This window comes from Myxine glutinosa, chromosome 1 (genome assembly GCF_964187855.1).
Source record: "Myxine glutinosa chromosome 1, kmMyxGlut1.1, whole genome shotgun sequence".
In the NCBI taxonomy this organism is placed as follows: domain Eukaryota; kingdom Metazoa; phylum Chordata; class Myxini; order Myxiniformes; family Myxinidae; genus Myxine; species Myxine glutinosa.
In genome coordinates, this window is record NC_136261.1 from 284653518 (window position 1) to 284667861 (window position 14344).

Genomic DNA, 14344 nt, shown 5'->3' on the forward strand with positions numbered 1-14344 from the left:
GTATACAAGATCGAGGCTCGTGAAAGAGCTAACATTAATCACACAAAAAGTCAAACCCACACATAAAACACAAAATAAGGGGAGTGGTAGACAAGATGGGGAGAGAGGGGGAAGGACACAAACACAACATTTGAGAGCAGGGACATCAAGAGAACTGTGGGAGGGAGAGGGCTTGGGGGGAGGTGGGAGAGGTATAAAACATATAGACACTGCAAGGACTTCCAGGAAAGAAGTTGGAATTTCAAAAAAGTCTATCTGGGGTGAATTAGCAGGGGTAGAAAAGATCAAGGTTTTGGATGGGGGAAGATAAGAGATGGTGGTGAACAGCTGTTTTAAAGACATGGAGGGAGGAGTGGGATTAAAAGGGAGTGAGGGAGTTTGTTCCAGAGGTGGGAGAAAGGGGAATGAAAGAGTGAAGGAAAGCAGAGTGCCGATATTTTGGCAGTTTAACCATAAGAGGGTTGCTGGCAGATCTTGTGCGACCTGTAGGAATATTTGGGGGACAGAGCACAGAGAGAGCTGGGGGATCAAGGCCGGAGAGGAGTCGGTAGAAGACAGAAAGACCACCAACCTGCCTGTGGTAGGTGAGTGAAAGACCCTCGGAGTTAGCTTCATCGCAGGAGATTCCAATGATTCTGAAAGCTTTGGTTTCAACAGCGTGAAGCCGAGCTAGGTGTGAGGCAGGAGCACCGGCCCAGAGGGGGTAACAGTATTCCATTGAGCTGCGGATGAAAGCTTTGTATGTGGTGAGGAGCTCAGGTGTACCAAGGAAGGACTTCGCACGACGGAGGATGCCCAGTCGGCGACTGGCTTTGGCGGCCAGCTTGGAAATGTGGTTTTCCCAAGAAAGATCATGGCAGATGGTGAGACCCAAAAGCTTGAGCGACAGAACTTCTTGGAGAGGATTGTTGAGAAAGTAGATGGTAGGGTTTTCCAGTCGGTCTTTTCGGAGAGAGACAGTAAGAGTGTGAGATTTGTCAGGATTGAAAGACATGTTCCACTTGCTTGACCAGTCTGTGATTTTGTCCAGGTCTGCAGAGAGTGAGGAGGCTGCAGACTGCCGATCTGAGGCATGAGGAATGGAGCGGCAGAAAGTGGAGTCATCAGCAAAGAGTTGAAGAGGATTTTCCAGAGAGTCGGAGAGATCATTGATGAAGACCAGAAATAGCACAGGGCCCAAAACACTGCCTTGGGGAACTCCAGCCAGAACAGGAAGGGTAGATGAGAGAAACCCATTCATGTCCACACGTTGACTACGACCAGAGAGGAAGTCCGCAAGCCATGCGTGGAGATTTCCATGGATACCATAGGAGGAGAGTTTGGTGAGCAGAGCTGGGTGCCAGACGATATCGAAGACACGTGATATGTCAAGGGAGACAGCTCTGATTTCCTGTTTGGCATTGAGGACCTCCATCCATTGTTGAGACAGCAGAAGCAACATGTCCAGAGTAGAATGACCTGGTCTGAATCCAAATTGATGATCGGAGATCAAGCCATTGGAGAAGAGGTAGGATTTGATATCCGAAGCAATGATCGATTCCATGATTTTGCTGATAATTGGGAGCAGGCTGATTGGTCTAGTTGCAAGGATCTGTTTTTGCACCTTTTTTTGTAAAGTGGTAATGTTTGCTGATTTCCAAGGTGCTGGCAGATGACCTTGAGCAAAAGAGAGGGTGAAAAGAACAGAGAGAGGGTGAGATAGAGCGGCAGAGCAGGATTTTAGGACCCATGGGCTGATGCCGTCTGGTCCAGTTGCAGAATCAGAGTCGAGGTTTGACAAAAACTTCTCCACCTTGTCAGGAGAGAAGGACACAGAGTCCAGGAGCAGTTGGGTTCGACTGGGTAAGGTGGGAAGAGAGAGAGAGACAGGTTTGGGACACAAGATTTTGAGGCAAACACAGAGTTGAGGCATTCGGCTTTGTCACGTGCGGTGTCAACTGTGTAGCCATTTGAGGTAAGGGAGGGGATGGAGGGGGAACAAACACCAGACACGGATTTGACCAGACGCGACCAGGATTTGGAGGAAGGAGATGGGTTTGAGAGTTCATTCTTGAGTGTGGAGAGATAGTGCTTCCTGGCACTCCTGAGGGTAGACACACACTTGTTCCGAGCTTGGTGGAAGGAACTGAGATTGCCTTCAGTTGGATTTGCCTTCCAAGAGGCAAAGGCAAATTGTTTCAGGGCAACTGCCTCACCACAAGATTCAGTGTACCATGGATGGGAGGAAGGGTAAGACAACTGAAGACGAGATGGGATAAATCTGTGCATGAGAGAGAGCAGTTTGCTTTGGAAGAATTCCCAGGAAGAATTGATGTCAGAGGCAGTAGAGATGGGAGACCAGTCCAGATGATTGATGGCTGCTTGCAGACTGTGCCAGTCAGCCTGAGTGAAATGCCAGACTCGTCGGCATGGAGGAGGCTCTCTGAGAATGGCCAGAGAGATGTCCACTACAACAAGCACATGATCAGAAGAACCGATTGGAGCAGAAGAAGACCAGCAGACATTTGCAGGGAAGTTTGTCATAACCAACTCTAGAAGAGAAGATACTCCATGGACTAAGATCCGTGTCGGGAAATTGACAGATTATGTCAGTCACAATGAGTCGCAGAAGTCCTTTGCTGAGGTGCCATGGCTGGTGAGAGAGGAGCCCACACCCAGCCAGCTGGCATGATACCAGTTGAAGTCGCCACATACGAGGAAGAGAGAGTTTGGATGAGTTGATAGAAGTTGGTCCATGTTGTCAGACAGCGAAATGTGAATGGAGTCATCACTGTTTGGAGGACGGTACAGAACACATATGAACAAAAGGTGGGAGCGGAGAGGAAGCCGTAGCCAGAGGTACTCCTGGGGGTGGGGTGGAGAGAGGGCAGTGCAAGGAGAGTGAGGAAGAGAGTTTATGATAAAGATAGCAACCCCACCACCAGGAGGAGGCTCAGGTCTATCATACCGGAGGAGGGAGTAACCAGGAAGAGATATTAAGGAATCAGAGACATCTCGAAGGAGGAAAGTTTCTGTTAAGCAGATTACGTCTGCTTTGTCAGAAGCAACCTGTATGGAGAGATCAATCAGGTTTGAGCGAAGGCCCCGGATGTTTGAGGTCCATACCGTTTATGAGGAGAGAGGGGGAGCATCGGGTGCAGGACAGGGGAGGGGAGGGGAGGGGTAGGGTCAGATGAAGGATGAGAGGCGGAGGTAGGGAGAGCAGTTGCTTGAGTGTCAAAGATTACAGAAGAGTTACAAGAAAGGGAAGGATGAAGAGGACGAAAGGTTTGATGGTGATGGGATGAGACACAGTGAGGGGTTGTTTGAGGGGGGGGGGGGGGCAGAGGAAAGTAGAAGGTTGGGGGAGGTCGAGGTATGAGATAGAAGGGAGACGAAGTGGGGAGGAGGCAGCTTTGAGGAGGAGGGAGGATGGGGGAGGGGAGAGAATTGAGAGGGATGGTAGGGGGGAGATTTGAAGGGGAGGGGTTGGGGGGGAGTTTTGAAGGGGAGGGGTTGGGGGGGAGTTTTGAAGGGGAGGGGTTGGGGGGGAGTTTTGAAGGGGAGGGGTGATGGGGGAGTTTAGGAGGGGAGGGGCAAGGGGGGAGATTTGGAGGAGGAGGGCCAAGGGGGGAGTTTAGAAAGTGGATGATTAATGAAAGACAAACATTTATAACAAATTGGGTTTATTGTGATTTTCAAGTTAGAGATCCGTTTAAGAACGATGGAGGAGGGGTGGAATGAATGTGAATTTTCAGCATGTAGTGAGGAAGAATCATAAGAGATTGAATTTTTTTTTGAAGTGGGATGAGTTGAAGAGGAAATTGAAAAGAGCCTTTTAAATAGGAAGAAAAGCAGCATGTTGTAATATACCACTGAATAAAACACTGCAGCGGAAAGTTTAAACATATTTAAACAGAACCGTGACGAACAATCTTATATTCACAAAAATACCAACGGGTAGAGGGCCTAGGCCCGAGAGGGACAACCACGAATCACGTGAACAGGGCAAAAGGTGGAATGAAAGTTTAAGCACTTTTAAATTGAACAGTGAAAACGATCTGGGGAATGGGGTGAAACACGTGGTCAAAGAACGAACGAACGAAAAGAACAAAGAAGGAAATGTTTTTTTTTTTTTTTGAGTTAATATTTTAAACAAGGTGGGGTGACTGGGGTGAAAAGACTGGGGAAAAAAACTGAGAAAACGAGAGTAGAAGGACCACAATCGACTGCTGAGAGAAAACAAAGCCTCCAGGTAGGAAGCTTAAAGAACTGGGCCGCAAATAACGCGGCACGAAATACTTTACTATTTTATACAGGTATGAAAGATTAACACCGAGAATCTTCCTAGGGACACACTGTAGGTACACACACGAAAGATAAATACAGTTTCGACAAAAATACAATTGTGAACAATTACTTAACTTCGAGCGTGCGTGAAGATCGTGGACAGCTTCGAAAAACCGTGACCTCCCCCAAGCCGTGACCTCTGACAAACTATCAACAGCTCTCCCTACCTCCCCCTCTCACCCCTCATCTTAATCTACCCCTCCCCTGTCCTCCCCCGTCCTGTCCAGTTTACTCCAATACTGACTCCAGTTCTGTAATTTTGTACTGAATGAATGCCTTCTGCTTGTGCTCCCTGCTCAACCACCCTGGTCTCTTTCTGCCTCTAACTTTACACCTCTCTGGTATATGCCGACTGCACCCTACACATTTTCTCCGTGAAGGTTGCCCACCTTTCCGATGCAGACCGCCCACTCGTTCACTTTACGAAATCTAAAACTCCCAAGTAACTTATACCCAGTGGTGTTAAACCAGACTCAGTGGTGTAATGGTTTGTGCATCCGCTATGAATCTGGGAGGTCAGTTGTTCAAACCCCGGCCAAGTCATATCAAAGACTATTTAAAAAATGGTACGTGCTGCTTCCTTGCTTGACGCTTAGCATTTAAAAGGATATAACACGGACAATCCCTATCGGTTGGCATCATTGGGGAGGAGGAAATGCCCCGCTGAGTGCAGTGAGAAAGACGGCGCCATTGTTGTGACGTTGCTGATACCCAAAGTATCCCGGTAAGTAACGGCACTTCCCCCAATCTCAGTGACTGTGTTAAGTTCTGACTTGAAAATCATAATAAACCCAGTTTGTAATAAATGTTAGTTTGTCATTAATCGTCCACTTTCTAAACTCCCCCCTCCCCTCCCAAACTCCGTTGACTAACCGATGGGGATTCATTGACACGGATTCGTTGACCAACTAAACCCTAACCCCTCCCTTTCAATTCTCCCCCCCCTCACCCCTCCCCTCCTAAAATACCTCCTCACCCCTCCCCTCCTAAACTCCCCCCTCCCCTCCAAATCTCCCTCCTTGCTCCTCCCCCTCTAACCCCCCCTCCCCCCACCCCTTCAAATCTCCCCCCTCACTCCTCCCCTTCAAACCTCCCCCACTCACCCCTCCCCTTTAAATCTTCCCCCTCACCCCTCCCCTTCAAAACTTCCCCCTCTTCCTCCCCTTCAAAACGACCCCCCCCCACCCCTCCCCTTCTAATCTGCCCCCTACCATCTTTCTCCAATTCTCCCCTCTCCTCCCTCCTCCTCAAAGCTGCCTCCTCCCCACTTCCTCTCCCCCTCCACCTCCTACTTTGCACTTCCTCCCTCTCCGAACCCCCTCAAACAACACCTCACTGTGCCTCATCCCATCACCATCAAACCTTTTGTCCTCCTAATCCTTCCCTTTCTCCTAACTCTTCTGCAATCTCTAACACACCATCAACAGCTCTCCCTACCTCCCCTCTCACCCCTCATCTTACTCTACCCCTCCCCTGGCCTGTACCTGATTCTCCCCCTCCCTCTTTCTTAACGGTATGGACCTCAAACATCCGGGGCTTTCGCTCAAACCTGATTGATCTCTCCATACAGGTTGCTTCTGACAAACCAGACTTAATCTGCTTTAACAGAAACTTTACTGCTTCAAGATGTCTCTGATGCCTTAATATCTCTCCCTGGTTACTCCCTCCTCCGGGAGACCTGAGCCTCGTCCTGGTGGTGAGGTTGCTATCTTTATCAAAAACTCTAATTCCTCACTCTCCTTGCACTGTCCTCTCTCCACCCCACCCCCAGGAGTACCTCTGGCTACGGCTTCCCCTTCGCTCCGCTCCCTCCTTTTGTTCATATGTGTTCTGTACCGTCCACCAAACAGTGATGGACTCTTTACATCTCGCTGTCTGACAACATGGACCAACTTCTATCCACTCATCCCAACTCTCTCTTCCTCATATGTCGAGACTTCAACTGTCATCATGCCAGCTGGCTGGGTGTGGGTACCTCTCTCACCAGCCACGGCACCTCAGCAAAGGACATCTGCGACCAACTGGGATTGACACAATCTATCAATTTCCTGACCCGGATCTCAGTCAACAGAGCATCTTCTCTTCTAGACTTGGTTATGACAAACTTCCCTGCAAATGTCTGCTGCTCTTCTTCTGATCACTTGATTGTTAAATTGGACATCTCTCTGACCATTCACAGAGAGCCTCCTCAGCGTCGATGAGTCTGGCATTTCACTCAGGCCGACTGGCACGGTCTTCAAGCAGCCATCAATCATCTGGACTGATCTCCCATCTCTACTGCCTCTGACATCAACTCTTTCTGGGAATTCTTCCAAAGTAAACTGCTCTATCTCGTGCACAGATTAACCCCATCTCGTCTTCAGTTGTCATACCCTTCCTCTCATCCATGGTACACTGAATCTAGTAGTGAGGCAGTTGCCCTGAAAGAACTTGCCTTTGCCTCCTGGAAGGCTAATCCAACTGAAGGCAATATCCATTCCTTCCACAAAGCTAGGAACAAGTGTGTGTCTATCCTCAGGAGAGCCAGGAAACACCATCTCTCTACTCTCAAGACTGAACTCTCAAACCTGTCTCCTTCCTCCAAATCCTGGTGGCATCTGGTCAAATCTGTTTCTGGTGTTTGTTCCCCTCCATCCCCTCCCTTACTTCAAACATCTACACAGCTGACTCCGCACGTGACAAAGCTGAGTGCCTCAACTCTGTGTTTGCCTCAAAATCTTGTGTCCCAAACACAGCTCTCTCTGTACCCACCTTACCCAGTCGAACCCAGCTTTTCCTGGACTCTGTGTCCTTCTCTCCTGACAAGGTGGAGAAGTTTCCGTCAAACCTCGACTCTGATTCTGCAACTGGACCAGACGGCATCGGCCCACGGGTCCTAAAATCCTGCTCTGCCACTCTATCTCACCCTCTATCTGTTCTCTTCACCCTCCCTTTTGCTCAAGGTCATCTGCAATCTGCTTGGAAATCAGCCAGCATTACCGCTTTACACAAAAAAGGTGCAAAATCAGATCCTTACAACTACAGACCAATCAGCCTTCTCCCAATAATCAGCAAGGTCATTGAATCGATCATCGCCTCTGACATCAAATCCTTCCTCTTCTCCAATGGCTTGATCTCAGATCATCAATTTGCATTCAGACCAGGTCATTCTACTCTGGTCATGCTGCTTCTCCTGTCTCAACAATGGATGGAGGTCCTCAATGCCAAACAGGAAATCAGAGCTGTCTCCCTTGACATATCACGTGCCTTCGATACGGTCTGGCACCCCGCTCTGCTCACCAAACTCTCTTTCTATGGTATCCATGGAAACCTCCACATGTGGCTTGCAGACTTCCTCTCTGGTCGCAGTCAACGTGTGGCCCTGAATGGAATTCATTTTATTATTAGTAATATTTTGTATAAGGCTAGAGAAACTTTCTAAAACTATTTTTTAACAAATGTTGAGCTCCATGCAAGGTTACACCGGCACATCCCACTGGAGAAGAGATAGTTGCCTCGCAACTGGGCTGGAGAAATACCGTTCTCTGGGGAATCAAAGGAATTGCACACTTTCTTTCAAGCCAACACAACTGTGGGTTGATGCTCTATTAATTTGATACACGTTATGGGAATGTTCTGAGACAAAATGGGAAATGTATTATGTTATAACTGTATGCTTCACAATAACTGAGAATTGTATTTGCTGTAACCCAAAATCTCTCCCAAGATGAAAGGAATGGACAAAACCAGTTTGCCGTTATCACGCTTGAATCTCTTGCAACTTTTCTTATCTCGTTCCCCCATCCCCACCCCCCTCACCCCCCCCCCCCCCCGATCTAGGTTCCTCCCTCTCTCTCTCTCTCCTCCCCACAGGCCCCACCCTATAGTCCTTTTTTCTTCATAAGTATAAGAAAGGCTGTGCTGCACAAATGCTTTAGGATTTTGCTTAGGAATTATTGTGTTTGTGTGTGTGTGTGTGTGTGTTCTTTTTGGATTTGGATTCGTGCCAAGTGGTTTTCGGTATTCCTTTGATGTATATCTTCCTTGTAACATAAGCGAAGTCCTCCAGGTTTCATTAAAAATCAGTCGATTGTCTTCTGAACAAGTTTGGACACTAATTTTTGAGTCTCTATATTTCAAGGCTAAATTAATTAGTTCCACAACAGTGGTCTTTCTGTCTTCTACCGACTCCACTCCAGCCTTACTCCCCCTGCTCTGTCTGTGCTCTGCCCCCCAAATATTCCTGCACGATGCACAAGATCTGTCAGCAACCCTCTTCTGGTGAAACTGCCAAAATGAAGACTGTCTGCTCACCTTCACTCTTTCATTCCTATTTTCTCCTGCCTCTGGAAGAAACTCCCACACTCTCTTCAATCCCACTCCTCCGTACAGGTCTTTAAATCAGCTGTTCGTCACCATCTCTTATCTTCCCCCATCCAAAACCTTGATCTTTTCTACCCCCTTTAAAACACCCCAAATCTGCCTCTTTCAATCCCCAACTTTTTTCCTGAAATTCCTTGTCGTGTTCATTTGCTTTCTACCATGCACACCTCCCTCCCTCCTCCCCCAGCCCTCCCCCTCCCACAGATCTACTGACGTCCCTGTTCTCTAATGTTGTTGTGCTTGTGTGCTTCCCTCTCTCTCCCCCTCTTGTCTTCCGCTTCCTTCATTGTATGTTTTATGTGTCTGTGCATGTTTTCATGTTCAATGTGTTAGCTCTTAAATGAGCCTCAATTCTGTATACCAAAAAAAGAAAAAAAAAGTTTGTCTCGTCAGTATGTCCAGTGTGCGTGAGTGGCAGCTCCATTACGAGCCTTAGACATTGTATTAAAAAAATAATACCCTCAAAGTTTGTCCTAAAATCCAACAACCTGACACCACAATCCTAAACTTCACATATCAACAATAGAGTTACCCTCACTACATTGTGGTCGTTTGTCCCCAGATGCTCTTTCACATCCCATCTTCCACCATATTGTGATCATTACTTAGAAAGAGGTTGAACACTGCACCTGATCCTTCTTATGGGCTTTACTATAAACTGGGTTAAAATGCAACCTTAGAGAAGGGTAAGAACATCCTCATACACTCGGCCTTTCCCTGTTCCTGTACCCAATTTATCCCTGGCAAATTAGAATCCCCCATCATGAAAACTCTTCCCTTTTCACACGTTCTACTGAATTCTTCATGTACCCAACTCTCCTCGTCTTCCCTCACATCAGGAGCCCTATAAAATAATCATACCAGCATCTTACTATTCTTGCAATCTCTAATCTTTATTCGCACAGAATCCTCAAAATTAATTCCCTCAATATCATGCCTTCCTCTCGATACAGTACTTTTTTTCACCCAGATTACCACACCTCCTCCCCTTTTCTCCTTCCTATCACATCTATAAACCCGGTAGCCTTGGTTTCCTGTCCTCCAGATGGATAGCTCACTGCTCCACATCTCACTTACAGCAACTATCTCATACGCCTTGCCATCCACCCATGCTTCCAGCTCTTCCATCATTCCAGTCAAGCTCCTGACATTGTATAAAATACCTTAAATATTTCCCTTCCATTAACACTCCGTTCGTGGCGGGGTATCTCAAAACCCTCGTGCATGTTGCTAACCATGTCCAAACCCCACCGCACTAACGGAGGGTTAACCATCGATGCTGCCTCGACCCTCCAACCACATACCCCACCTCTAGTCTAAAAAAAATAAAAAAAAGTCCCAATGTCTTTCTCAAGAACTGCCATGAATCGCACCACCCTCTCATCTCTGAAAATATGTACCATGAAAGGGTCTCAACATCATGAGCAGGTGTCATGGTTTTCATTTTTCCATGATGCTATCAAGTGCATAAATCATAATTGCAGTTCTTGCAATACCATCATCATCATTATCATCATCAATCTATTTTCAGTCCACTGCAAGACGAACATCCTCCTAATGAACAGCATACATATTGATGTGTCTCCCTCCATGCGAAAAACCAGTGTGACAGCCTGTGTAGCAGCCCAGTGGAGATTCGAACCCTGGCTATGTTGTGCTTGTGTGCTTCCCTCCGTCGTGCAAAGTCCTTTCTGGGCATTTCTGAGCTCCTCACCACATACAAAGCTTTCATCCGCAGCTCAATGGAATACTGCTCTCCCCTCTGGGCTGGTGCTCCTGCCTCACACCTAGCTCGGATTCACGCGGTTGAAACCAAAGCATTCAGAATCATTGGTATCTCCCGCGATGAAGTTGATTCTGAGGGCCTTTCTCTCTCTCACCACAGGCAGGTTGTTGGTGTTGTGGAAGAAAATTAATTGCGTACGTAATTTGTGTAAGTTAAGTGGATTTGCTTGAGACTTTCGGGAGATGTCCTCTGACCTTTGTCCTCTTGTTGTGCTTGTGTGTGTTGTGCTTGTTGTGCTTGTGTAAAAATCGAGTGCACATACCTCCATTCTAAGCTATCCTGCCAGACTCTTGCAATATAGAGTGCAAAAACGATGAAGCACACTTTTACCAAGTGATTGCAATGAGCTTTGGGAATCCTTTACAGAAGCAAACAAAGGGCAAGAAAATTAAAACCTTGGCAATGAGTAACACAGGCCTAATTCTCACCAGGTGCTTCAATCTGTCCAAAAAGGTTGGCAATTGCTCCACCAATTGCACGTTGTGTCCCAACCCTTCCAAAAGCTCCATAAGCTGGTCCAGCATCTCCACTGCATCACTACATCATACATAGACAATGCCACAGTAAAATGAACAATAATTTTGTCTCTTCAAATACACTTCTACATAAGCATTGGTGCTGCAGAAGCAGTTTCTTGGCATGGCATAGAAGATTCCAAAACACTGTAATCAATGATGCATCATCAATCCTGTGCAGCCTCAAATAGACAGTTTGCAGGTTGGTCCCTTTATGACATAGATTAAATTAGATGAGGCAGCTCACAGGCAAGAACACTATTTCTGAGCTATCCTGTTATCAATAACACAACATTGACAACTAAAAATGTAGCTATTAACATTGCGTCCAGTATTGCACTTTGGGATTTTAATACATAACTAGAACGACACACTTCAACGTCACGACGTCGACCGATATGCCTCCGCCCACATTATTACATTCTAATACTTGTACCAATTTCTACCTGACATGACCTCTGACCTTTGACCTCTTGACCCCAAAATTGAATCAGTTAATCAATACATCATTATACATACCTGTACCAAGTTTGACTAAGATCCCTTCAGCTGTTCTCAAGTTATAGACATATTCCAGACTTTGACCTTTGTCCTCTGTCCTCTTGACACCAAAATTTAATCAGTTATTCTTTCCATCATTCTACATATGTGTCTCAAATTTGGTCAGAATCCCATTACTGGTACACAAGTTATCGCGGCAACATAATATTTACCCAAAATGACCTCTGACCTTTGACCTCGTGACCCCAAAATCTAACCAGTTCATCATTACCTCATTATACATACCTGTACCAAGTTTGACTAAGATCCCTTCAGCCGTTCTCAAGTTATCACGACAATGAAAACCTATCACAGACAGACGGACAGCCGGACAGACCCTGAAAACATAATGCCTCCGGCAACGATAAAAAAAACTGATCAGTTGATATTGTCGCGCGACCGCCTTTGATTAATATCAGGCGGTCACGGATGCCGATTGCGACGGCCTTAACCCCTGAGGCGAAAACTCAATGGCAGATTCCAGAACCAAAAAGCTACACCAAGCACGCGGGATGGAGGGGAGCGGCGGAGCCCTGCAGCCTTACCTATTAAATCAATCACCCGGAAACTGCGTTCAAGTATGTACAGCAAAATAATATAAGGGTTTATTGTAATAAAAACCGGGACAGGGAAACGCGACGATGAACCTAAGTCCTAATTTTGGATCCCACACACACACTTCAGAAACAAGAACAAAGGAATGGAATACGAAAGAAACACGTTCGTTATGTAAAGTGTAACCGTGGAGCTCGGGCTTATCTGGTCTTTGTCGTCTTGTCTTTGGCTGCCATCCAACATGGCTCCGTTCGGCCCTGATGTACCCACGAGGCCTCGCTCCAAGCTCCACAAGCGCCGATCGCACACCACAAGGTCCCTCGCTCCAAACTCCAAAGCACCGAGCACCACTCCCAGCACCACGAAAAAGCACCGCGCGTCCAACGCAGGCCGGTGACTCCAAACGAGGTCAAAAGCAAGCGAACTCCACTCGGGCTATGACCCAACCCGGGTTGCGCCAGACGAAGAAAACCGAGCGCCGCTAGAGACTGCCAGAGCACGAGCGTCGATGTCCAAACACAAAGAGAGCAACTCAACTACTGGTCAACTCAGGCCGTGTACTGCGAACCGAACTGCCGCGCAACTGCCCTGAACCAACTCGCTTTCAGACTTCACAATCGCGTTCGGCACTTGCTGATCTCTCCTTGGCCCACTCACTCTCTCTAAGTCCTTCGAACCAACTCGTGCTGCGCAACTCACTCACTCGAACCAAAGTCCTGCCGCCTCTCAAACCAACTGCCAGGGCCAGGAATCTACACGCAGAGTTCCGCGCACTCTTTTTATAACCTCGGGCGGTGACGTCAGACTCGGCGCGGCACCCAACCAGAGCCTCGTAACTTCCCGCCCTTTGTCGTGCCCTCCGCTTCCATTCACAGACAAAGAAAAAGCTTCGCGCCTTCCGCGTCCATTCGCGCCACCGATCACAGCCCTACTGGGCGTGGTACTCAAGGTGGATAAGCCTGTCGGAGGTGTACATGGCGGCGGCCATGCGGCGGTGTCCTGGCCTGGTTTCTTCCTAAGTCATGTCAGGGAAGGGCATTATTTAGTGTTGCGCTGAATGTCCTAACTAAATGTCTAAGTGGTGTGCAGTGCCAAAAGGGACAAAGGTTTGGCTAACCAGGTGAGGACACACAGGGGCGCTACTCTTTAATCCCTAACTCTACTTAACACACGAACCTCCTGGTAGATTCACAAGTATACTCCTTACCCGACAAAACGCCTACACATGAACTTATTACAGGTAGTTTTCCTTACCGCGACACCTCGAAGCATGTTACCTACTTAGCTCTATCTGCTCTGCATATCACTACCCCGCCAGACATAACAATATTATTTATGGCATCCAGTTCTACGTAAGCTTGTTTGACTGAATTATCTGGTAAAACTACAGTTGAGAACAGGATTTGAACTTGAAAGTGGGAATTGAAATTTGGATCGTTACCAAAAGCTCATTACCGTTGCCAAATGACATTCATGCATTGAAGCAAGGCACACAAGTGAATGCAGTGAAAGTGTTGGTAAACCTGTGAATATAAAGGGCAGTAGTACCGATGGTGTGCATAATCCACAGCAAGTGAGCCACGAGATGGAGTTTGTAAAATTCTTCTCAAGAAAGAACCATTATCTTTGACAATCTCTTGGAGTAGTTGTATCCTTTCTTCTGTGTCTGTAAATCTCTGTTCTGAAAAGTGTATGGGGGTTGGTGAGGAAGGTTAGTACAAAAGAAAGTTATCCCTGAAGTTATATTAAAGCTTTTGTAAATGAAATAGACCGCAAGGACAAATTATGGATTTTGTCTTGTGTCCTGTGCAGCTACATCGACTTACGAATAACATCAGGATGGCAGACATCTTTATAAGGCATCTGCGCTGACAGGTGGGTTTTCTCCAGCATCAGCTGTGGGGACAATCGACACCACGGCACTTTACAATTTTCACCAAACAAGTCACGGCTTTGAATAAGTCCAACTACAGAAAGTATGGCTAAGCATTATATTTTGATTCGGAATGTCTTTACTTCTATTGAGACACTGCAATAGTATTAGGGATCATGAAGAAGCTACAAAACTGTGTTGATGTTTAACATCGGGATAATGTAGTGGGATATAGACTATGTATTTTAAATCTGACTGGCAAACACGATTGGCAAGAGTATAATTTATCGTGACCAAGCATTTTGCTTTTCTTCAACAAAAATAAAGGCTCATGGAAGCATAATGAAACTAGAACAGCACTCGGTAGAGCATATACCTCCACCA

At 46.9% G+C, this 14344-nt stretch overlaps 1 protein-coding gene across 1 annotated transcript in view; it reads right to left on the reverse strand.

The window, feature by feature from the left end:
- Positions 1 to 14344, reverse strand: part of LOC137419436 (uncharacterized) — a 31059-nt gene that overhangs the window by 8984 nt on the left and 7731 nt on the right. The window contains exons 4-6 of the mRNA XM_068105492.2: positions 13914 to 13983; positions 13636 to 13768; positions 10906 to 11014 (exon numbers count right to left, since the gene is read on the reverse strand). Coding sequence (XP_067961593.2) covers positions 10906 to 11014; positions 13636 to 13768; positions 13914 to 13983 — 312 coding nt within the window. The remainder of the gene's footprint in view (positions 1 to 10905; positions 11015 to 13635; positions 13769 to 13913; positions 13984 to 14344) is intronic.